At 41.7% G+C, this 24,605-nt stretch overlaps 2 protein-coding genes across 5 annotated transcripts in view; one reads left to right on the top strand and one right to left on the bottom strand.

Moving 5' to 3' along the window:
- The window catches only part of entpd5a (ectonucleoside triphosphate diphosphohydrolase 5a), a 56,120-nt gene extending 51,605 nt beyond the window's left edge, over positions 1-4,515 (bottom strand). For 3 of the 4 annotated variants that reach the window (XM_063044302.1, XM_063044330.1, XM_063044321.1), the window contains exons 1-2: positions 4,429-4,515; positions 1,217-1,449 (exon numbers count right to left, since the gene is read on the bottom strand). In XM_063044302.1, coding sequence (XP_062900372.1) covers positions 1,217-1,445 — 229 coding nt within the window. In that variant the 5' untranslated portion in view covers positions 1,446-1,449; positions 4,429-4,515. Of the gene's footprint in view, positions 1-1,216; positions 1,450-3,315; positions 3,394-4,428 lie in introns of all 4 variants that reach the window. The other variant, XM_063044310.1, reaches the window with a different exon arrangement.
- Positions 4,516-6,557: 2,042 nt separating this feature from the next.
- The window catches only part of LOC134344458 (basal body-orientation factor 1-like), a 44,012-nt gene continuing 25,964 nt past the window's right edge, over positions 6,558-24,605 (top strand). Inside the window, exons 1-4 of the mRNA XM_063044288.1 lie at positions 6,558-6,658; positions 8,061-8,313; positions 12,300-12,365; positions 18,548-18,691. Of these exons, the coding sequence (XP_062900358.1) occupies positions 6,639-6,658; positions 8,061-8,313; positions 12,300-12,365; positions 18,548-18,691 (483 nt within the window). The 5' untranslated portion in view covers positions 6,558-6,638. The remainder of the gene's footprint in view (positions 6,659-8,060; positions 8,314-12,299; positions 12,366-18,547; positions 18,692-24,605) is intronic.

Genomic DNA, 24,605 nt, shown 5'->3' with positions numbered 1-24,605 from the left:
CTCTTCCTTCACTTACTCCCATGATACACACTCCTCTCCTTCAGCCCTTTACTCCCCCCACCCACACCCAACATCCCTCAGGTAATCACTTCACCCTCCCTCCCCCACCCAGGTAGCTTCACCTATCACCTATCACCTGCTAGCTTGTATTCCCCTCCCTCCTTATTCTGTCTTCTTCAACCTTCCTTTCCGGTCATCAAGTAAGATATTGGCCCAAAACAGCAGCTGTTTATTCCTCTCCATAGTTCCTCCAGCATTTTGTATGTGTTCCCCAGGTGTATATCATGTACAACCTTAGACAACCTTCACTTTCCACTAAGGTACCAATTTTGATGTAATTTACAAACTTAATATTCATGACACTTACATCCTCACCAAATTCATTCATATTTATGGCAAACAAATATCCCCATCCCCTTTTCCCTCTCTCACCTTATCTCCTTGCCTACCCTTTGCTTTCCTCTGGTGCTCCTCCCCCTTTTCCTTCTTCCATGGCCTTCTGTCCTCTTCTGTCAGACTCCCCCTTCTCTAGCCCTTTATCTCCTTCATCAATCAACTTCCCAGCTCTTCACTTCATTCCTCCCCTTTCAGGTTTCACCTATCACCTTGTGCTTTTCTCTCCCCTCCCCCCACCTTTTAAATCTATTGCTCAGCTTTTTTTCCTCCAGTCCTGGCCGAAATGTTGACTATTTACTCTTGTCCATAGCTGCTGCCTGGCCTGCTGTGTTCCTCCAGCATTTTGTGTTTGTTGCTTGGATTTCCAGCATCTGCAGATTTTCTCTTGTTTGTGAACAAACTTGTTAATTTGTTGTTTATTGGGAAGTGATAGATATGATAGAAATTAGCTCTATCACTTTACAGCACTGACGATCACTGATCAGGTTTGTCTATAAGGAGCTTGTTCGTTCTCCCCATGACTGTGTGACCTTTGCTGGTTTCATCTCACATTCCAAAGATGTACAAATTAGAGTTATTGAATTGTGGACATGCTATGTTGACACTGGAAGCATGGCAACACTTACAGGCTGCCCTTAGCAATCTGATTTGATGCAAATTATGCATTTCACTGTAGGTTTTGATGTACATGTGACAAATAAAGCTAAAATTTCTCCTTAAAATCTTCAAACGCAGCAGATTCAACTGTATGAAATAAAAATTCAAGATGACCAAATCAAAATAAGCTAATGACTTTACTAAATACATAAACTGCACTCACCAGGACCCTTCTGTACAAATGTGTAGATATGAATGCGTGTCCCTGTGCTTCCAGCATCAAATACGATTCCATAAAACACGTTGGATACATTTCCAGAACTTAATCTTGAGGATAATATGTCCTGATTTCCAATTCCATATTGAGGGTGATAAATGTCTACTTCTGACGATGAAATGTAAACCAAGGACACAAGGGATGCCAGAACCAAGAGCTTTCTTGAGGATTCCATCTTTCTGTGGATGAGTAAACAGTAGCATTGGGGATGGAGATTAAATCTGGAAAATTGATCTGACTTTGTACATCTGGAAGTACAAGTTTAGCAAAATATTTGTCAGCAAACCTTCTTGCATAAAAATATGCAAAACACTCCCTCCTTAAGGTGTCTGAATGAGTTGGGCCAAGTGGCCCATCTCTTTGCTGTATAGTTCTACGACTACAACATGGAACATGGTTACAGAATAAGATACTTTCCATATTTTGCTATACTATTCAGTAATGCTGTTAGATATGTAAAAGCCGTATGTCAGTCACTCGAGTTTACTCACAGACGCAGAGAAAGGTAAAATGATGTTGGACCATTAGATATGGAGCAGAGCTAGGCCATATGGTCCATTGAATCTGCTCTGCCTTTTCATTATTGCTGATCCATTGTTCCTCTCAGCCCCCAATCTCCTGCCTTCTCCCTGTATCTCTTCATACCCTGACTAATCAAGGATCTATCAACTTCTGCCTTAAACATACGCAAAAACTTGGCCTCCACAACCACCTGTGGCAACAAATTCCACAGATTCACCACTCTCTGGCTAAAGAAATCTCTCTTCATCTCCATTCTAAAAAAGGACACCCCTATACTCTCGGGTTGTGTCCTCTGGTCGTAGACTCTCCCACTGTAGGAAGCAGCCTCTCAGCCTCTCTACTGAGGCCTTTCAATGTTCAATAGGTTTCAGAGGTCTCTCCTCATACCTTCTGAATTCTAGTGAGTACAGGCCCAGAGCCATCAAATGCTGTTGATATGACAATCCTTTCAATCTTGGAATCACTTTTGTGAACCTCCTCTGAATTCTCTCCAACGTCAGCACATCCTTTCTTAGATAAGGGGCCCAAAACTGCTCACAATACTTCAAGTGAGACCTCACCAGTGCTTTATGCAGCCCCAGCATTACATCTTTGCTTTTATGTTCTAGTTTTCTTGAAATGAATGCTAATATCACATTTGCGTTCTTCACCACAGACTCAACCTGCAAAGTAATGTTTAGGGAATACTACACAAGGTCCTATGCACCTCAGATTTTTGAATTTTTTTTCCCCCATTTAGAAAATAGTCTACCCTTATATTTCTTCTACCTTAAGTACATGACCATACACTTCCTGACACTGTATTCTATCTGCCACTCTTTTGCCCATTCTCTGTCTAAGTCCTTCTGTAGCCAGTCTTCTTCCTCAAAACTACCTGCCCCTCCACCTATCTTCATATCATCTACAAACTTTGCCACAAAGCCATCAATTCCATCATCCAGGTCACTGAAAAGAATTGATCCCAACACAGACCCCTGTGGAACATCACTAGTCACCGGCAGCCAGTCAGATAAGGCTCCCTTTATTCCCACTCTTTGCCTCCTGCCAATTGGCCACTGCGTTTTCCATATTGGAAGATTTTCAGTCCTCATTTCACAAGTTTAAAATAAAATAAATATTGCTATCAATAAGTAGAAGTAACGTGAGCATGGAGACGTATCAAAGACTAATACCTCAGTGTATAAACATTATGTAATATGGTACTGATCCACATTTACTGAGATACAGTGCAGAATAGGCCATTCTAGCCCTTTGAGCCACACTGCCTATTTAACCCTAGCCTAATCACGGGACAATTTACAATGACCAATTAACCTACCAAGCAGTAGGTCTTTGGACTGTGGGAGGAAACCAGAGCACCTGGAGGAAACCCACGCGGTCACAGGGAGAATGAACAAACTTCTTACAGACAGTGGTGGGAATTGACCCCAGGTCACTGGTACCATAAAGTGTTGTGCTACCATGTTGCCCCATGTACATTTCACAAAGTTCCCAGATTTGATTCGTGCTTGGTACTAAATTACCTGATTTTAGTCCAGACTTGCTGAGAGTAGAAGTGGGATAAATCAGGATTCCTTTCAGTGATTATCACTTGATCTCATCTGAAATAGTGAAGAATCTCAAAATAGCACAGAAGCAGTGGGTATGCTGAGCAAGCTCAGGTATGTACTCCTGCAGCCAAATGATAACTGATTGAGATCTACTCAATAAATAGAGTACAAGTCACCACCCTTAAATCCTTAAAGCTACCACAGCAATGCATCTCCAGCAGGGAAAACAAGCAAACATTGTCCATTTACTAAATAACTGAATGAATGCCTTCCCTTAGATACTCCTTACACCCTCGTCCCCATTTCACAATTCCAGTAAGGAAGTTTCCACTTATCCTAATTTCTCAGCCCTTTATTGATTTCATACCCCTTCCTTTCTTTACACAAGGTTATTCTGGTCTGTAATAGGATAAACAACATACACAAGAACAATACTGAATTGCGTCAGTTTCCTAACTTTGCTTTCAGTGATTCTTTTTCGTTGACAATTTTAAAACGTCTTCAGGAAATTTAAAAAGAAAATGACAAGCAAGTCATGCAGGAAAGACTAATAGTAAACTTTTCATTTTCCAAGACCGTTTTTCTTTCTCTGGATGTCTTGCAAATGCAGTTTTTCCTCTTTAAAAATTCACATCCTCGTCAATGTAGATATGCTTCCTACATCTACCAATAAAATAATCAATCAGAATAGTCAGGAGTAGGGGCGAAGGAACATGATCAGACGATTTACAATCTTAGGAGTGAAATATAATCAGGAAAGAAAATGCACAACACAGCACGATAACGCTTCTAAAATAAATGATGCGATTAAAAGGGAAAGCGACGAGGTAAACTAAGCCCCTCAGCAGGGCAGAGGCAGCCTTATCAGCTCAGATCGATTGCAAAGTTTGGCACAGCCATCGGGGCAGAGGTGACACTTGTGGCTCTGATAGGCGACAGGCAGAAACTTCCAGTAACATCACAGCCGGTGTCAACCTCCGGTAACAGGGAAAGCTCTCACCAGCATCGCTCACGGTCACCCAAGCGACCCGGGGGCCGGCGCAGTTTACCGGGCAGGACAACCGGACGACCACGATAGCCACTCACCCCGAGACGAGCCACGGCTCCGATGCCGGCTCCACGGTCACCGCACTGTGCGTGTTTAGCGGGCACGGAACGTCCGGCCTGCGTGACGTCGCGCCCGATCGCACTGACGTCACTCCACTTGACCCTCCCACTGGCCGGCGTGATGGAAAAGAGCCTCGTTTCTATGGCAACCGGTGGGTGAATCTATTTTCCACTAATGTACACACTTAATTAATCTTCAGTGAATAATTATGTAAAAACTAATGCCCAAGAACAGAAAAAGCCTTCGTTATAAAGCAATATGTTGTTAAATAACTGCGCTTTCTCTGTAACGAAACCCAATTTCCCTCAGGATAAATAAAGTATGACTATGACTATTTTATTTTGCATTCTGTTATTGTTTTCCCTTGTGCTACCTCAATACAAATGTTGTAATCAAATAATTTGCATGGCATGCAGAATAAAAATTGTTCTCTGTACTTGGGTACAAGTGATAAAAATAGTAAACCAGTTTAGAGCAAACTTAAAATACAAGTGTTTCCGCAATGCTGGTAATCTTGACCAGCTCACTCGAAGCACTGGATTCTACCTGATGTGCTAAACTTCAGAAAAGACCACAAGACATAGGAGCAGAATCTGGCCATTCGTCCCATCGACTCTGCGCCGCCATTCAATCATGGCTAATTTACTATCCCTCCCAATCCCATTCCCCGGTCTTCTCCGCATAAACTTTGATACTCTGACTAATCAAGAACCTATCAACTTCCGCTTTAAATATACCCAACGACTCCACGGCTATCCGCGGCGATGAATTCCATAGATTCATCGCCCTCTGGTTAAAGAAATTCCTCCTCATTTCTGTTCTAAAGGGACGTCCTTCTATTTTGAAGCGGGGCCGTCTGGTCCTAGGTTGCCCCACTATAGGAAACATCCTTTCTTGGTTCTTGGTTCTTGATCCTCCAAATTATTCCGCATGGGATTTAATCTGGAGGTGGCGGAGGGTGGGTTTAAGGAGGAGATTTTTGAAGAAGAAAAACTGCCTTAAATTTAATTGGGTTTAGTTGTGTGACTGTGGTAGGATGAAGATTATTCCATGCTTTAATTGTGCGGGGTGGTGGGGGGGGGGGGGAATGAATCGCTGTACACATCTGACTTGGTAGTATTTCAAATTGAGTTGAGTGCCCTCGTCTGCTCCTAATAGGTTTGGGTTTGATGTGGGATTGGTAGTCTATGTCGAGTTGACCATTTAACATTTTGTAAAAACAGGTCAGGCGGTGTGCTTCGCGTCTATCTTGGAGAGAGTCCCACTTTAATGAACTTAAAAGTTGAGTAACACTCGCTTCTCTCTCATATGTATTTGTGACAAATCGGGCTGCCTGTCTTTGGACTCGCTCGATGGAAGTAGTGTTTTTGTTTGTGTATGGGTCCCATGCAGCAACTGCATATTCTAAATGTGGCTTAACACTGGTGGGGTACAACTTCTCCTTAACTGAAGCTAAACAATGATGAAAATTGCGTCTCAAAAAATTTAGGACTCCTGTTGCATGATGCCTCTGACAGTTCCAGCGTAGATCATTCTGGATTTTGATACCAAGATACTTGATGTGTTTGGTTTCTTCAACGGTGACACCTAGGATTTTATATGATGTTTTACCTGGTTTTCTCTGCCTGCTGACACGCATGGTTTCACATTTGGAAGGATTGAACTACATGCCCCGTTGTTGAGACCACTCAACCATCCTATCAAGATCTTTTTGGAGAGCATCTTTATCATCAGCTGCCTTAATTGGCTGATATATCAAACGATTATCAGCACAAAGTCTGGTGGTGCTTGTGACTTTTTCGTGGATGTCAACGGCCACGCAATCTACGCCTTTCAATATTCGGTAGGTTTCAATGAGATCTCGAGCATTGTATGTGTGGAGACCAAATTTGAACACTTTGTTCTCCCTTGCACGAGTTTATATTTAGAAAATTCAGTATAAAGCATTTCAAACGCAATGTAAATCAGCAAGCAGATTAAACATGTATATTATAAACGTATATCCCAGAACTTCTAAATTACACGAGAAGTTCTGCGTATTACGTCACAGAAGTATGTTCCTTGCATATCACGTCACCCAAACATTGTGTATCCCGTTTCCTAGGTAACGGCTGCAGGCCTGGTGCGTGACCGACTGAAAGCGAATTAACTTCCAGTACAGCAACTCTGAATTTAACTACACTTCACCATGCCGAAGAAAGCAAAAGGGTAACCCTGCTTTTGTTTATTTCACTGAAATAATTTGTTTGCAACATTGAGTCTAGCCGCTTCTGTCTTGCTTTTATTTTAACCTGCTGTCAAAATGAAGGAAGGTTTTGCTGGGGCAGAAACTTGTAAACATGAATCGCATTCCTTTCAAGTACTGAACCAAATTGCTGGGGTCGAGTGGCATGCTGTTCAGCATCAGGAAAAAGGTAAATGTTTGGGATATGACTCCTTGTCACAGTAGATCTACCAATAAACGTAACACTACAGTCGAAAAGCTAATAAAGATACATTTTCCATTTGTGAAAAATGGAGACATTACAAGCAACATGGAACGCAAAGAGGATCGGGTTCTGTGGGCCAATTACTAAAATTTGTTAGATGTGAGCACAGCCAAGGTTAGATGTTAGGACCCTTCTCCAAATTTAGTTAAGAAGCAAAAAATGAGGAGTTGACAGCTTTCCTCTTACTCCTTCTCTGTCACCTCACCTGCCTGTCTCCTCTCTCTGCTGCCACTTCCACTCTTATACTCTTTAGCATTCCCTCTTCTTCAGTCCACCTTTTTCACCAATCACCTCCCAACTTCTCACTTCATTCCCACCTCTCCCACCCACCCACCTTCCCCTTCACCTGGCTTCACCTTTCACCTGCCAACTTCTGTCTTTCCCCCTCCTTATTCTGGCTTCTTCCCCTTTCTTTCCGGTCTTGATGAAGGATCTCGGCCTGAAATGTCGATTGTTTATTCCCCTCCGTAGATGGTGCCAGACATGTTGCGTTTCTCTAGTATTTTGTGTGTGTTTCTGTGGATTTCCAGCATCTAAGGCCATAAGATATAGGAGCAGAATTAGGCCATTTGGCCCATCAAGTCTGCTCCGCCATTTCATCATGGCTATTGTGTTTATGAAGATAGGAATCACCTGCCAGCACCCAAAATTGCACCAAAACATCACAGTTGTCAGCCAAAATACAGTCAGAAGGGCAGAACCCTTTAATTTAGGAAGTGTTAGTTCTGCCACTTGAACTTGGATACATTGTGAATGATAAATAGGTGGGAATTCAATTGTCTGCATTCTCAGTTACTTAATCTGGATTCCTGTCTGCCAGGAATTCTGAGACTATCATGAATCTTTTTTTTTGTTGTTTGGCACATTGGTTGTTTGGCCGTTTGTTGTGTACAGTTTTTCACTGATTCTATTGTGTTTCTTTGTATTTGCTGTGAATGCCCACAAGAAAATGAATCTGTATATGGTGACATACTGTATATGTACTTTGAACTTTGATGTAATGAGTGATGTTCTTTCTACCTGATGCAGAAATAATCTAGGTTTTTTTTTGGAAATGGGGAATTAGTAAACAAATAGCTTTTTAAAGTATTTCCTTCAGAAATATTTGTTTATCTACTTAGAAAAAAGAAAAAAGATGAAAAATCTGATGCGAAGGTTTCCACGGATTCAGATGTGGAAAAGGCAAAAGTCAATGCTACTTTGTGGGAATCCAAGTTGAATGTTATTGAGAAGTCACAAATGGAGTATCGCAACACAGCGCGAATGCTTGCAAGAGCCAATGAATCTTTAATAAATGATCGGTTTCAAGTAGAGAGGAATACTATGGAAGTGATCTCATATTTAAAGAAACAGGACTTGGAGAAAGAGGCTAAGGTAAAAAGAATCTTGAATGATTTCCCAAGAATTTAAATTTTATTTAATATATAATACTTCTCTTTATCCCTATCAAACCTGTTCCTGACACAACCATGTTTGATGTAGTGTGGCTCCTTTACTGCAATTCCCTTTCATGGATATTTTTTGAGGACTTGAATGGAGTTCTGTATTTGTTTATTTTCTTTCATGTGAGAATAAAGATTCAGTCGCCTTTCCAACCTGCTAAGTAGTAAATCGGTATAATTAAAGGCAAACGCTAGAGCTAAATTCATGGGGGAATACTGAAGGGAGTATGCTATGTGGAAAAGGATAGAACCTTGGTCAGACCCCATTTTGAGTGCTTTGTTCATTTCTCAACAGTCTTTTGCAGGAAGGATATTGATCTTGAAAATGTGGAGCTTTAGTCAAAAAAATTGGGACTTATAGGGTTAAGTCATGAGGACTAGTTGCATAAACCAAGCTTGTACTCCCTTGACTGTAGAAGGTTGGGAAATTATTCAAATGTTCATAATATTATAAATTATGACAGGATAGAAGTGGAGAAACTTTTTTTTCTCTCTATGGTGAGCATGTAATCTTAAAATCCAACTGTTTTTATGCTATGAACCAAAACAAGGGATCCATGGACCATAGGTTGGGAACCCATGGTCTAGACCATCAAAAGCAAAGTCAGGATGCACTTTCTAGTACAAGAGCAGAAATTTGGAACTTTCTTGTCAAATGGCTTTGGATCCTGGAATGATTTTTCAGGACTGGAAAATTTTGTGTCAGTGAGTGACAATAGACAATAGACAACAGGTGCAGGAGTAGGCCATTTGGCCCTTCGAGCCAGCACCGCTATTCACTGTGATCATGGCTGATCATCCACAATCAGCATCCAGTTCCTGCCTTATCCCCATAACCTTTGATTCCACTGTCTTTAAGAGCTCTGTCCATCTCTTTCTTGAAAGCATCCAGTGACTTGGCCTCCACAGCCTCTGGGTGAAAAAGTTTTTTATCTCATATATCCACCACTCTCTGGGTGAAAAAGTTTTTCCTCAACTCCGTTCTAAATGGCCTACCCCTTATTCTTAAACTGTGGCCTCTGGTTCTGGACTCACCCATCAGCGGGAACATGCTTCCTGCCTCCAGTGTGTCCAATCCCTTAATAATCTTATATGTTTCAATAAGATCCCCTCTCAGCCTCCTAAATTCCAGAGTATACAAGCCCAGTCGCTCCAATCTTTTGACATATGACAGTCCCGCCATCCTGGCAATTAACCTTGTGAACCTACGCTGCACTCCCTCAATAGCAAGAATGTCCTTCCTCAAATTTGGAGACCAAAACTGCACACAGTACTCCAGGTGTGGTCTCACCAGGGCCCTGTACAGCTGCAGAAGGACCTCTTTTCTCTTATACTCAATTCCCCTTGTTATGAAGGCCAGCATGCCATTAGCTTTCTTGCATGCTTGCTTTCAGTGACTGATGTACAAGAACACCTAGATCTTGTTGTACTTCCCCTTTTCCTAACTTGACTCCATTTAGATAATAATCTGCCTTCCTGTTCTTACCACCAAAGTGGATAACCTCACATTTATCCACATTAAACTGCATCTACCATGCATCTGCCCACTCACCCAGCCTGTCCAAGTCACCTTGCATTCTCATAACATCCTCCTCACATTTCACACTTGCCACCCAGCTTTGTGTCATCGGCAAATTTGCTAATGTTACTTTTAATTCCCTCATCTAAATCACTAATATATATTGTAAACAGCTGCGGTCCCAGCACTGAACCCTCCGGTACCCCACTGGTCACTGCCTGCCATTCTGAAAGGGAGCCGTTAATCGCTACTCTTTGTTTTCTGTCAGCCAGCCAATTTTCAATCCATGTCAGTACTCTGCCTCCAATACCATGTGCCCTAATTTTGCCCACTAATCTCCTATGTGGGACTTTATCAAAGGCTTTCTGAGAGTCCAGGTACACAGAGGTCCAGGTGGATGCACTGGCTCGCCCTTGTCCATTTTCATAGTTACATCCTCAAAAAAATTCCAGAAGATTAGTCAAGCACAATTTCCCCTTCATAAATCCATGCTGATTCGGAACGATCCTGTTACTGCTATCCAGATGTGTCGTAATTTCATCTTTTATAATTGACTCCAGCATCTTTCCCACCACCGAAGTCAGGCTAACCGGTCTATAATTCCCTGTTTTCTCTCTTCCTCCCTTCTTGAAGAGAGGGACAACATTATCCACCCTCCAATCCACAGGAACTGATCCTGAATCTATAGAACATTGGAAAATGATTACCAATGTGTCCACGATTTCTGAAGTACCCTGGGATGCAGACCATCAGGTCCCGGGGACTTATCAGCCTTCAGACCCAACAATCTATTCACACCATTTCCTGCCTAATATAAATTTCCTTCAGCTCATCTAGGAAATTATCCTATTTCCTTTGGCCACTCTTTTATCTGGGAGATTGTTTGTGTCTTCCCTAGTGAAGACAAATCCAAAGTGCCTGTTCAACTCGTCTGCCATTTCCTTGTTCCCCATAATAAATTCACCCGTTTCTGTCTTCAAGGGCTCAATTTTGGTCTTAACTATTTTCTTCCTTTTCACATATCTAAAGAAGTTTTTACTATCCTCCTTTATATTCCTGGCTAGTTTACCTTCATACCTCATTTTTTCTCCACATATAGCCTTTTTGCTTACCTTCTGTTGCTCTTTAAGAGTTTCCCAATCCTCCGGCTTCCCACTCGTCTTTGCTATGTTATACTTCTCTTTTATTTTTATACTGTCCATCACTTCCCTTGTCAGCTACGGCCTCCCCTTACTCCCCTTAGGATCTTTCTTCCTCTTTGGAATGAACTGATCCTGCACCTTCCGCATTATTCCCAAAAACACTTGCCATTGCTGTTCCACTGTCATCCCTGCTAGGGTATTGTTCCATTGAACTTTGGCCAGCTCCTCCCTCATAGCACCATAGTTCCCTTTGTTCAACTGTAATACTGACACTTCCGAGTTTCCCTTCTCCCTCTCAAATTGTAGATTAAAACTTATCATGTTATAGTCTCTGCCTCCTAATGGCTCCTTTACCTCGAGGTCCCTGATCAAATCTGGTTCATTGATTGCGTTCTTTCTGGTGGGCTCCAGTACAAGCTGCTCTAAGAATCCATCTCGGAGGGACTCCACAAACTCCCTTTCTTAGGGTCCAGCACCAACCTGATTCCTCCAGTCTACCTGCATGTTGAAATCCCCCATAGCAACTGCAGCATTACCTTTGCGACATGCCAATTTTAACTCTTGATTCAACTTGCACCCTACATCCAGACTACTGTTTGGGGGCCTGTAGATAACTCCCATTAGGGTCTTTCTACCCTTAGAATTTCTCAGTTCTATCCATACTGACTCTATGTCTCCTGATTCTATGTCCCCCCTCACAAGGGACTGAATATCATTCCTCACCAACAGAGCCACCTCACCCCCTCTGCCCATCAGTCTGACCTTTCGATAGGACGTATACCCTTGAATATTCATTTCCCAGGCCCTGTCCACTTGAAGCCATGTCTCTGTTATTCCCACAACATACTTACCAATTTCCAACTGTGCCTCAAGCTTATCCACTTTATTTCTTATATTCTGTGCATTCATATACAATACTTTTAATTCATTACTCCCCTCATCTCCCATATCAATTCCTATTTCACTTCAAACGATATGGTCCAATGATGGGTAAATGAATTTGATGTGATGGAAAGGCAGACCAAGGTTGATGGACCGAATAGCCTGTTGCTTTTCCAGTGTTTGTGAATAGTCTTTCTTATTCTAATTAGATCATCATGCAGAATGTTAGAGAATTTACTTTGAGACCTCTGCGTCATGCTGTTTCGTGTTTGCATTCAGGATGAGAGGAGAATCAAAAGCTGTTAGTAATTTGGCTTTGATCCTAAAAAAAAGCTGATTCTTGTCAATATAATCAAATAAATTTGTGTTTTACAGATTAACCAACTTCAACAGAAGTTAATTGATCAAAAGCAACAAGCGGCTGATGAGAATAAGAAAATGGTGAGTGTTTGCCGTTTTTCCTGTGTACTTATGGAATTTGTAAAGAACATAACTTCAGACTAAACTCAACCCTGATGCAGAGTCTCACCCTGAAACTTCAACTATCTCTTTGCCTCCACAGACACCATTCAACCTGCTGAATTTCTCCAGCTGTTTGGTTTTTTTGCCAGTTCTTCTAATCTATCCAAGACCTTATGCTGTCTCACTGCTTCCTCAACATTACTTGCCCCTCCACCTATCTTTTATTGTCGGCAAACTTGGCCACAAAAATCGTCAATTCTTTCATTAAGATCATTAACAAATAGTGTGAAAAATGGAGGGCTATGGGGTAGGTAAAGGTTAGATTGATCTTAGAGTAGAGTAAACGGTCAGCACAACATCATGGGCCGAAGGGCCTGTACTGTGCTATACCGTCCTACGTTCTATGTTCAATTTCATTGGCCTGTCCAAATACACTTAAAGGTCACTTTTGTGTCTGCTTCCAGCACCAATCATTGCAGTGAGTTCCAGGCACCTACTATACTCCATGTAAAGAAACAATCCACAGGTCACTTTTAAACTGTCCCCCTCTCTCATTAGAGCTATATCCTCCATGTATTTCTACCATGGAAAAAAGACTCTGCTATCTATCTATGGACATAGACCCCAGGATGCCTCTGTACATCAGTCCCAATTTCCCCTTATATTTGACCTCCCAAAGTGCAAAACCTCACACTTTCCCAAATTAAACTCCATCTGCCAGTACTCCGTCCATAACTATAACTGATCTATATTCTGTTGTATCACTTGCAGAATAATCCAATAAATATATCTATAGATTTACCAGGATATGGAGTAAAACCGCAGGGATTAATTGGATTGGATATTTGCCCTAAAGATTGATCTTGAGGACAGCACAATAGCGTAGCAGTTAGTGTAACGCTGTTATAGCTCCAGCAACCCATGTTCAACTCCCTTCGCTGTCTGTAAGGAGTTTGTACGTTGTCCCGGCTCTAGTTTCCTCCGACATTTCAAAGATGTAGAGATTAGAAGGTTAATTGGTCACATAGGTGTAACTGGGCAGTGTGGGCTTGTTGAACCAGGAGGTCCTGTTACTGTGCTGTACCTCCAAATAAATGACAACCTTTTGTGCTGTATCATTATGTGATGCTATGTAATCATTCTTTAAGAGTAACAGAAACAAAGTGAAGGACACATTTGAGATATAAGTATGCTCAGAGGCATAAAGTGCTAACAAAACTTTCAAAAACCTGAAGTACTCGGTTTCAGATAGCACAACAGGAAATTGTGGAAGTGTCCACAATTTGTAAATTTGTTTATTTATTGAGATACAGCACAGAATAGGTCCTTCAAGCTGCGCTGCACAGCAATCCCCCGATTTAATCCATAAGACCATAAGACAAAGGAGCAGAAGTTGGCCATTCGGCCCATCGAGTCTGCTCCGCCATTTTATCATGAGCTGATCCATTCTCCCATTTAGCCTTCTCACCATAACCTTTGATGCCCTGGCTACTCAGATACCTATCAATCTCTGCCTTAAATACATCCAGTGACTTGGCCTCCACTGCTGCCCATGGCAACAAATTCCATAGATTCACCACCCTCTGACTAAAAAAATTTCTTCGCATTTCTGTTCTGAATGGGCGCCCCTCAATCCTTAAGTCATGCCCTCTCATACTAGACTCCCCCATCATGGGAAACAACTTTGCCATATCCACTCTGTCCATGCCTTTCAACATTCGAAATATTTCTATGAGGTCTCCCCTCATTCTTCTAAACTCCAAGAAATACAGTCCAAGAACGGACAAATGTTCCTCATATGTTAACCCTCTCATTCCCAGAATCATTCTAGTGAATCTTCTCTGTACTCTCTCCAACGTCAGCACATCCTCTCTTAAATAAGGAGGCCAAAACTGCCCACAGTACTCCAAGTGAGGTCTCACCAGTGCCTTATAGAGCCTCAACATCACATCCCTGCCCCTATACTCTATTCCTCTAGAAATGAATGCCAACATTGCATTCGCCTTCTTCACCACTGACTCAACCTGGAGGTTAACTTTAAGGGTATCCTGTATGAGGACTCCCATGTCCCGTTGCATCTCAGAACTTTGAATTCTTTCCCTATTTAAATAATAGTCTGCCCGTTTATTTCTTCTGCCAAAGTGCATAACCATACACTTTCCAACATTGTATTTCATTTGCCACTTCTTTGTCCATTCTTCCAATCTATCCAAGTCTCTCTGCAGACTCTCCGTTTCCTCAGCACTACCGGCCCCTCCACCTATCTTCGTATCGTCAGCAAACTTAGCCACAAAGCCATCTATTCCATAATCCAAATCGTTGATGTACAATGTAAAAAGAAGTGGCCCCAACATGGACCCCTGTGGAACACCACTGGTAACCGGCAGCCAACCAGAATAGGATTCCTTTATTCCACTCTCTGTTTCTTGCCAATCAGCCAACGCTCTATCCACGTATGTAACTTTCTCGTAATTCCATGCGCTCTTATCTTGTTAAGTAGCCTCATGTGTGGCACCTTGTCAAAGGCCTTCTGAAAATCCAAATATACAACATCCACTACATCTCCCTTGTCTAGCCTACTTGTAATTTCCTCAAAAAATTGTAATAGGTTTGGCAGGCAGGATTTTCCTTTAAGGAATCCATGCTGAGTTCTGCCTATCTTGTCATATACCTCCAGGTACTCTGTAACCTCATCCTTGACAATCAACTCCAACAACTTCCCAACCACTGATGTCAAGCTAACAGGTCTATAATTTCCTTTTTGCTTCCTTGCCCCCTTCTTAAATAGCGGAGTGACATTTGCAATCCTTCAGTCCTCCGGAACCATGCCAGAATCTATCGCCTTTTGAAAGATCACCACTAATGCCTCCACAATCTCCACAGCTACTTCCTTCAGAACACAAGGGTGCATTCCATCTGGTCCGGGAGATTCATCTACCTTTTGACTATTCAGCTTCCTGAGTACTTTCTCTGTCGTAATTGTGACTGCGCATACTTCTCTTCCCTGCTACCCTTGAGTGTTCGGTATACTGCTGATGTCTTCCTCAGTGAAGACTGATGCAAAATACTTGTTCAGTTCCTCCGCCATCTCCTTATCTCCCATTACAATTTCTCCAGCATCATTTTCTATCGGTCCTATATCAACTCTCACCTGTCTTTTACTCTTTATGTACTTGAAAAAGCTTTTAGTATCCTCTTTGATATTATTTGCTATAATCCGAGCCTAATCATGGGACAATTTTCAATAGCCAATTAACCTACTCACTGGTACATCTTTGGAATGTAGGAGGAAACTGGGAGGAAACCCACGTGGTCACGGGGAGAACATACAAACTCCATACAGGCAGCGGTGGGAATTGAACCCTGGGTCACTGGTACTGTAAAGCGTTGTGCTAACCACTATGCTACCAACTTTATGTAATTGGTTCTGGATGCAAGGGAGTAAAATACTGAAACTAGCAGTACAATGTGTGGCCGTGGTAACAAAGGGCCATGCTATGTCGCAGCTCAAATCACAGTATGTTTGAGGAAAGTTCTTTTTCTAAATGTTTGTTTGTACATGGAATGCTTTGCCAGGGAGAATGACCTATCAAGAGATGATTAGATTAATATTAAGTCATAGGAGTGCATGGCAGTGAGATTAATTTTTGAATGCTCTTTTTATCCTGCAATTATCTGTTCTTAAATGTTTTTATCAGATGCAAGAGCAAAAAATTATCCAGCCTGCCTTTAAGCCTGTTCTACTACAAGAGGAGCTTACCCTAATCTACAGCATATCTCTACTTTGTTTGTCAGCATGGCTGCATATCATTTTATAGAAACCATAGAAACTACAGCACAGAAACAGGCCTTTTGGCCCTTCTTGGCTGTGCTGAACCATTTTCTGCCTAGTCCCACTGACCTGCACACGGACCATATCCCTCCATACACCTCCCATCCATGTATCTGTCCAATTTATTCTTAAATGTTAAAAAAGAACCCACATTTACCACCTTGTCTGGCAGCTCATTCCATACTCCCACCACTCTCTGTGTGAAGAAGCCCCCTCTAATGTTCCCTTTAAACTTTTCCCCCCTCACCCTTAACCCATGTCCTCGGGTTTTTTTCTCCCCTTGCCTCAGTGGAAAAAGCCTGCTTGCATTCACTCTATCTATACCCATCATAATTTTATATACCTCTATCAAATCTCCCCTCATTCTTCTACACTCCAGGGAATAAAGTCCTAACCTATTCAACCTTTCTCTGTAACTGAGTTTCTCAAGTCCCGGCAACATCCTTGTAAACCTTCTCTGCACTCTTTCAACCTTATTTATATCCTACATGTAATTTGGTGACCAAAACTGAACACAATATTCCAGATTCGGTCTCGCCAATGCCTTATACAACCTCATCATAACATTCCAGCTCTTATACTCAATACTACGATTAATAAAGGCCAATGTACCAAAAGCTCTCTTTACGACCCTATCTACCTGTGACGACACTTTTAGGGAATTTTGTATCTGTATTCCCAGATCCCTCTGTTCCACTGCACTCCTGAGTGCCTTACCATTAACCCTGTATGTTCTACGTTGGTTTGTCCTTCCAACGTGCAATACCTCATACTTGTCAGTATTAAACTCCATCTGCCATTTTTCAGCCCATTTTTCCAGCTGGTCCAAGTCCCTCTGCAGGCTCTGAAAACCTTCCTCACTGTCTACTACACCTCCAATCTTTGTATCATCAGCAAACTTGCTGATCCAATTTACCACATTATCATCCAGATCATTGATATAGATGACAAATAACAATGGACCCAGCACTGATCCCTGTGGCACACCACTAGTCACAGGCCTCCACTCAGAGAAGCAATTCTCTACCACCACTCTCTGGCTTCTTCCATCGAGCCAATGTCTAATCCAATTTACCACCTCTCCATGTATACCTAGTGACTGAATTTTCCTAACTAACCTCCCATGTGGGACCTTGTCAAAGGCCTTACTGAAGTCCATGTAGACAATATCCACTGCCTTCCCTTCATCCACTTTCCTGGTAACCTCCTCGAAAAACTCCAACAGATTGGTCAAACATGACCTACCACGCACAAAGCCATGTTGACTTTCCCTAATAAGCCCCTGTTTATCCAAATGCTTGTAGATTCTGTCTCTTAGTACTCCCTCCAATAACTTACCTACTACTGACGTTAAACTCACCGGCCTATAATTTCCCGGATTACTTTTTGATCTTTTTTTAAACAACGGAACGACATGAGCCACTCTCCAATCCTCCGGCACTTCACCTGTAGACAGCGACATTTTAAATATTTCTGCCAGGGCCCCCTCAATTTCAACACTAGCCTCCTCCAAGGTCCGAGGGAACACTCTGTCAGGTCCCGGGGATTTAGCTACTTTAATTTTCCTCAAGACAGCAAGCACCTCTCCTTTTTAATCTGTACAGCTGTACAGTTTCCATGGTCTCACTACTTGATTCTCTCAATTCCATAGATTTCATGCCAGCTTCCTTAGTAAATACAGACGCAAAAAAACCTATTTAAGATCTCCCCCATTTCCTCTGGTTCCGCACAAAGCCGACCACTCTGATCTTCAAGAGGACCAATTTTATCCCTTACAATCCTTTTGCTCTTAATATACTTGTAAAAGCTCTTTGGATTATCCTTCACTTTGACTGCCAAGGCAACCTCATGTCTTCTTTTAGCCCTCCTGATTTCTTTCTTAAGTATTTTCTTGCACTTCTTATACTCCTCAAGCACCTGATTTACCCCCTGTTTCCTATACATTTCATACAACTTTCATATTTTATATCATTTTATACCATTTGTTTGAAAAGGAAAGACTGATATCAGTTTTCCATTTGTTTATTAAGCAACCAATTATTGCTTCTTGGTACAGAGTCCAACATTTCTTTTTGTAAGGAAGATTTTTTCTAACTTCTCAATTGCTCACTCTGATATTAAGTTCACCAGGAGTGTTTTTGCATATTTGGTGATCGTACTGCAAACATAAAATATACTGTATGCTTTTTGTTGTTGAACTACTATGATTAGATACATAAATAAAATTTCCTCCATAAATATAGGGGAACTGCCTACATAATGAATGTGTTTTCAGTGAAAAGCTGCATTGCAGTCAACTTTGCTTGAACCTTCTCTTACATTTCCACAGATCGAAATCCACACCCAACAAACTGAGCATTTGCAAAACAAAATGTTGCAAAAGATGAAAGAAATGCAGCTAATTCAAGGAGAATTGAACAGGGTCAAAGAATTCAGGAAGAAACAAGTTTTCCTGGAAAATGAATTGGATGATGTGAGTCCATTTAGACTTGTTAGTTTATGTATGCACTTGTATAAATTAAATCATAAGCATTACGCAAACTGGTTATCTGGTGTTAACAAAGTTCTGTTGAAATTAATAACTCAATATTAAACAAAGTAAGTTATTTATGATTATTAACTATAATTACAAGGACTACTTGTTAATAATTATATACTGGATTATTTTTCTGCAATTGAGGATATAACTGGTGAACAGCTATTAACAATTGTCATTTAAGTGTAATGATTCTGTGTTATTTAATTATTTTGAGAAGTTTCTGTTTGAATGTTGCCATTTTGCTCTAAATTTGTTTTATACATATTTTCTTCTAGCTGAATAGCAAATCTCCATTTTTAAAGGTGTTTTTCCTTATTCTTTCTTCACACTCACCATCAGTAAATAGAGATCTGTTTATGATGCAACTACCTTCCCTGAGAAAAGTATTCATGGATATTTCAGACACAAGAGATTCTGGAGATACTGGAAATCCAAAACAATAGTCATAAAATGCTGGAGGAACACAACAGGTCAGGCAGCGTCTATGGAAATGAATATACAGTTAATATTTCTGGCCAAGACCCTTCTGCAGGGCACAGGGAAGAACATTTTAGCTTTATTTCCGAGACTTACATCTAACATTCAAACCTGTTGTTACCAAACCCATCCTGTCTAACTGGGAGGTTTGTTTACTTTGAGGTCAACGGGGATCTCAAATGTGATCAGCTTTCCCAATGAATCCGTCCAGTCCTGTTTTTTCTCCAGCTGAAGAACCTAAGTTGTCCTATTCCTCAAACGGCAAGGATGCAACAACTTTTACACCTGGGCACCATCACTTCTTGAAGCTAGGGGTTTCACCTTTGGCTCAATCTTTACATTGGATATACCTTCCTTATCGATACATGGAAAATGAACAACACTGCTTTGGAGTGACACGGCGGACTAATGGTTGAGTTACGATATTAGCAGAGCTCTGGATCATTGATCCAAGAAAATTAGTTTAGGATTCACTTTCACCATATCCACAGAATAATTTAAATTAAGATGTACATATTAATCTGGAATTAAAAATAAAACTAATCTGACTTATCATAAAAGTACTGGAATGTTGCAAAAACAATTCTAGTTCACTGATATCCTTGTAGTTGAAATGTGTGACTCCAGAAACACATCATTAACTCCTTACTGGCTTCTCAGAGGTGGACAATAAATGGTGCATGGTCAAGACATCCATATCCCATGAACAAATACTGTGTGTCCTGTCCAAGACCGAAAGAAGCTGCAGAAGATCATGAACATGGCGCAGCACATCACACAAACCAATCTTCCGTCCGTGGGCTCACTTTACACAGCACGCTGTCGGAGCAGTGCTGCCAAGATAATCAAGGATGCGACCCGCCCAGCGAACACACTTTTTGTCCCTCTTCCCTCCGGGAGAAGGCTCAGGAGCTTGAAGACTCATACGGCCAGATTTGGGAAAAGCTTCTTTCCAACTGTGATAAGACTGCTGAATGGATCCTGACCCGGACCTGGGCCGTACCCTCCAAATATCCAGACCTGCCTCTCGTTTTCTTTGCACTACCTTACTTTCCATTTCTCAATTTTCGATTTATGATTTATAATTTAAATGTTTAATATTTACTATTGATTTGTAATTCAGGGAGCGGGAAGCACAGAATCAAATATTGCTGTGATGATTGTGCATTCTAGTATCAATTGTTTGGTGACAATAAAGTATGAAATATACAAATACAGTGGATTCCAGTTAAATGGGACACATTGGGATCAGTACATTTTGGCCCAATTAAGCAGCTGCTCCAGTTAGCTGAAGTTTGATGGAAATAGCTAAAGAGGTATAGAAAAGACAAACTACTGTTTAACTGAGTAATATATTATGTATTTAAGTAAAAATCAGAACAAATTAGAATACTATCAATACTACTACAGTACTATAAAACTGTGTATTAGTTCCCAATAATTATCAACGGAGGAATTCAATCCAATGTGTATCTTGGGTAATGATGAGTTTGAGTACAGAGAGGAAATTAAGAACCTGGTGGCATGGTGCGAAGACAATAACCTATCGCTCAACATCAGCAAGACGAAGAAATTGGTTGTTGACTTCAGAAGGAGTAGCGGACCGCACAACCCCATTTACATCAGCGGTGCGCAAGTGGAACAGGTCAAAAGCTTTAAGTTCCTCGGGGTCAATATCACAAATGACCTGACTTGATCCAATCAAGCAGGGTCCACTGCCAAGGAGGCCCACCAACACCTTTACTTCCTGAGAAAACTAAAGAAATTTGGCCTGTTCTCTAAAACCGTCACTAATTTTTATAGATGCACCGTAGAAAGCATTCTTCTAGGTGCATCACAACCTGATATGGAAGTTGTCCTGTCCAAGACCAAAAGAAGCTGCAGAAGATCGTGAACACAGCCCAGCACATCACACAAACCAATCTTCCGTCCTTGGACTCACTTTACACCGCACACTGTCGGAGCAGTGCTGCCAGGATAATCAAGGACACGACACACCCAGCCAACACACTTTTTGTCCCTCTTCCCTCCGGGAGAAGGCTCAGGAGCTTGAAGACTCGCACAGCCAGATTTGGGAACAGCTTCTTTCCAACTGTGATAAGACTGCTGAACGGATCCTGACCCGGATCTGGGCCGTACTCTCCAAATATCCGGTCCTGCCTCTCGGTTTTTTTGCACTACCTTACTTAACCTTTTCTATTTTCTATTTATGATTTATAATTTAAATTTTTAATATTTACTATCGATTTGTACTCCAGGGAGCGTGAAGCGCAGAATCAAATATCGCTGTGATGATCGTACGTTCTAGTATCAATTGTTTGGTGATAAAGTATAAAGTATGTTCCTTGCCATGTTCTTTTGATTGACTGTAAATAAACATAAATTGATGCCGACACCTAGTCTAGATATGGATTACCTTCATACAATCCTATCAATGATTGCATCCTCCAAATCTTCATTTCCATTGTAATATTCAAGATGATTGTCAATACCTTTAAATTCTTTGTAGTTCCTAACTCGTTAAAGTAGTGAAGTTGTTTCATTTTCACTCCCAGCTGTTTTAGGCAACTCCAGGCCTGAAAGCTTGAAAACGCAGTCAACAAAGCAGTTCTAAATTGTCTTACTGATTATCTCTCACCAACTATCAGTGACAAAAATCACTGTTTTTTGAACACAGTGCACACAACTGACATTATTTAAAGAGTGTTCACTCTTAGCATGGTGTAGTGTCTAAAAGTCATGCAAATGCATGTGACTGACACTAGTTAGAAACTGGTAACTGTCTCCTGCTCCAATTAAGCAGCATAGTGTCCCAAATAAACAAAGGAAATTCTGGCTATTTTCTCGATTCATTTTTATTCTTTTATAGTTGTCCCAAATAAGCAGCTGCCCTGATTAACCAGTGGTCTAATTAACTGGAATCCATTGTAAATATAAATTTACGACAATAAGTGAAAACGGGGTAAGGAGAGAAAATTAAATGCGTCAGTTAAAATTTATTTCTCTTAGAAAATTGATCAGTTTATTTGTGGAAACAAAAAAAAAATCCACTTAGTCTTTTCCAACCCGTACTTTTACCATTTAAGATTTTCCTTGCTGGTACTTCTACATTCTAGCAGTAATTTCAAGTAAGGGATCAAATATGTACACTTAAGGAAATTACAGTGTCATGGTAGCATTACAAGTGCACAGATATATAAATATACAAGTATTAGAGGAGAAGTAAGAAAGAATAAAAAAATAAGTTACCTCAAACAGTCCAACAGGAGTTATAACCCAGTTATAGGTTGACTCATTATAGAGCCTAATGGCCGAGGGTAAGAATGACCTCGTAACACTCTTTGGAGCGGCAGAGTTGTCTTAGTCCTGTTACAAGAATCACCCCTTGTAATAATGATCAGCGAGGCACAAAGAATCTGTAGTTAACGACAAGTAACTTCTATTGTTTCAACTAAAAGCACGTGAGTTCACAAACTGTCTCTGTGTGCACCCTACTAGAAATCCCTGGCAGTCCATGAACAGTCAATGAAGAGAAAAGGCATTACCTGGGAAACGAGCCTACGCTGGCCAGGCATTCCTCGTGGTCCCAATCTCCACGTGTCCGTGGGGTCCTCCTTGTCCGCGATGGCTGGTCTCTGGCTGCTGGAGAGTTATCGCCCCTGCGTATTTGGAGCTCCTGAGTCTTGTACTGTTCCTCATCAATTGAACCATTGGATCTCCATCCCACTGGCTCAAGGTTACCTGACTTACCTGGATCACCTTCTTACTGGGTCATTGTACAGGGCTACAGCCAACATTGTTCCATGGCTCTGCCCATCCCAGCCATGTGCATTTGTGTCTTTACACTCTGACTGGTCCAAACCAGTTAAATGAGGCAACCCAGACAGAGTCTAACAAGATTACCGATTGCAAGTCTGGCATTTTGCATAAGAAGTAGTTATTCCTTTGAGAATGGTCTCAGAGGAGACCGTTGCTCCGATTAGGTTGTCCCAGAGCAAGAAACAGTTCAGAGTCCATGCCCTTTACATAACAAATGGCTATTTGTTTGAGAATGGTCTCAAGTTTAGCAGATCATTACCTGAAGCTTCCTGTGTCCATATTCAGTTGCTCTGATTAGATTATCCAAGAGCAAGAAATCGTTCAGAGTCCACAAAATGGGGGAAGCAAAGACATCTGGCTTGTCTGCTTCCCCTGTCCTTGATCAGACTGAAGTTTCTTCTGGCCAACAATCTGTTACTAAAAGTGCTTCTCTGTTCAGCCAAGGTGGCATGCAAAGGGTGAGAAACATTGTCCAGAATTGTCAGGATTTTCCGTAGCGTCCGTTGTTCTACCACAGTCTCCATTTTGTCCAGTTTGACTCCTATAACAGAGCCAGCCTTTCTAATCAGTTTATTGAGCCATTTGGCATCATCCGTGTTGATGCCATTGCCCCAGCACACCACCGCATAGAAGATTGTACTGACAACAACACACTGGTAGAACATGTGAAGGAGAGGCCTGCATACTCCAAAAGACCTCAATCTCCTCTGGAAGTAAAGGTGACTCTGGCCCTTCTTGTACACAGCCTCTGTGTTGGTACTGTTACGTACCCCGTAACTGGGTTGCCAAACCAGCAGAAATGGATCACTCAGTTGGAGTCTGGAGTACTAGAACTAAGAAAGTTTTATTAAAGAAACAAGCAACACAGTAATCGAAAGGATAATAAATGCAACAATTCAACAATGATAACCACACATGTGCACAGAATTAAGATAACAGCATCACTCAAGCTCTATCGTTGTCTAGGGGTAAATGACCAATTTCAAAATGACTCAAAGTTCAGTCCAGTTTAGTAGTTCAGTTCGCAGTAATCGTTGCCATGGCGATGGACAAGGTGGGGGAAGAGAGACATAGAATAGGAACAACTCATCATTCAGCACAGCTTCACTCACAGACCAGCGAGATGGCTCACAAACAGCATTTGGGCGGGTCCTTGGTGATGTCACCTGAGGTCACCGACTGTGACCCCTCCTCCAGATGCGGTCGATCCTCTGCAGTGAACCCGGCACCCAGGCAAGGGCGGACACACACCGGGTTCCCGCTGATCGTACCTTTCCACCCACTCGTGAGAAGCGTACCGCTTCCAGGGTCTCGTTACCTCGGGTGGCGTGTGTGTCTGTCTTAGCGAACCTGTACCTTTTTATCCCCCTGCTGGGGTATCGCCTGTCCATCACTTCAAACAGTTCAGGGTTCAAAGGGGGGAGCCGCTCCAGACAGCTCTTCCTCCCACATCCCTTCATTACACATCTCCAGACGCTGCTCCATTGTTCCTTATCTCTCCTTCCCCTGAGGGCAGGTGGCAGACCAACTGCTGATGCCACTGATGCTAGCC

Source organism: Mobula hypostoma, chromosome 1, assembly GCF_963921235.1.
Source record: "Mobula hypostoma chromosome 1, sMobHyp1.1, whole genome shotgun sequence".
Taxonomy (NCBI): Eukaryota; Metazoa; Chordata; class Chondrichthyes; order Myliobatiformes; family Myliobatidae; genus Mobula; species Mobula hypostoma.
The sequence above is the reverse complement of the archived record's forward strand: the minus strand, read 5'-3'. Positions and strand labels throughout refer to the sequence as shown.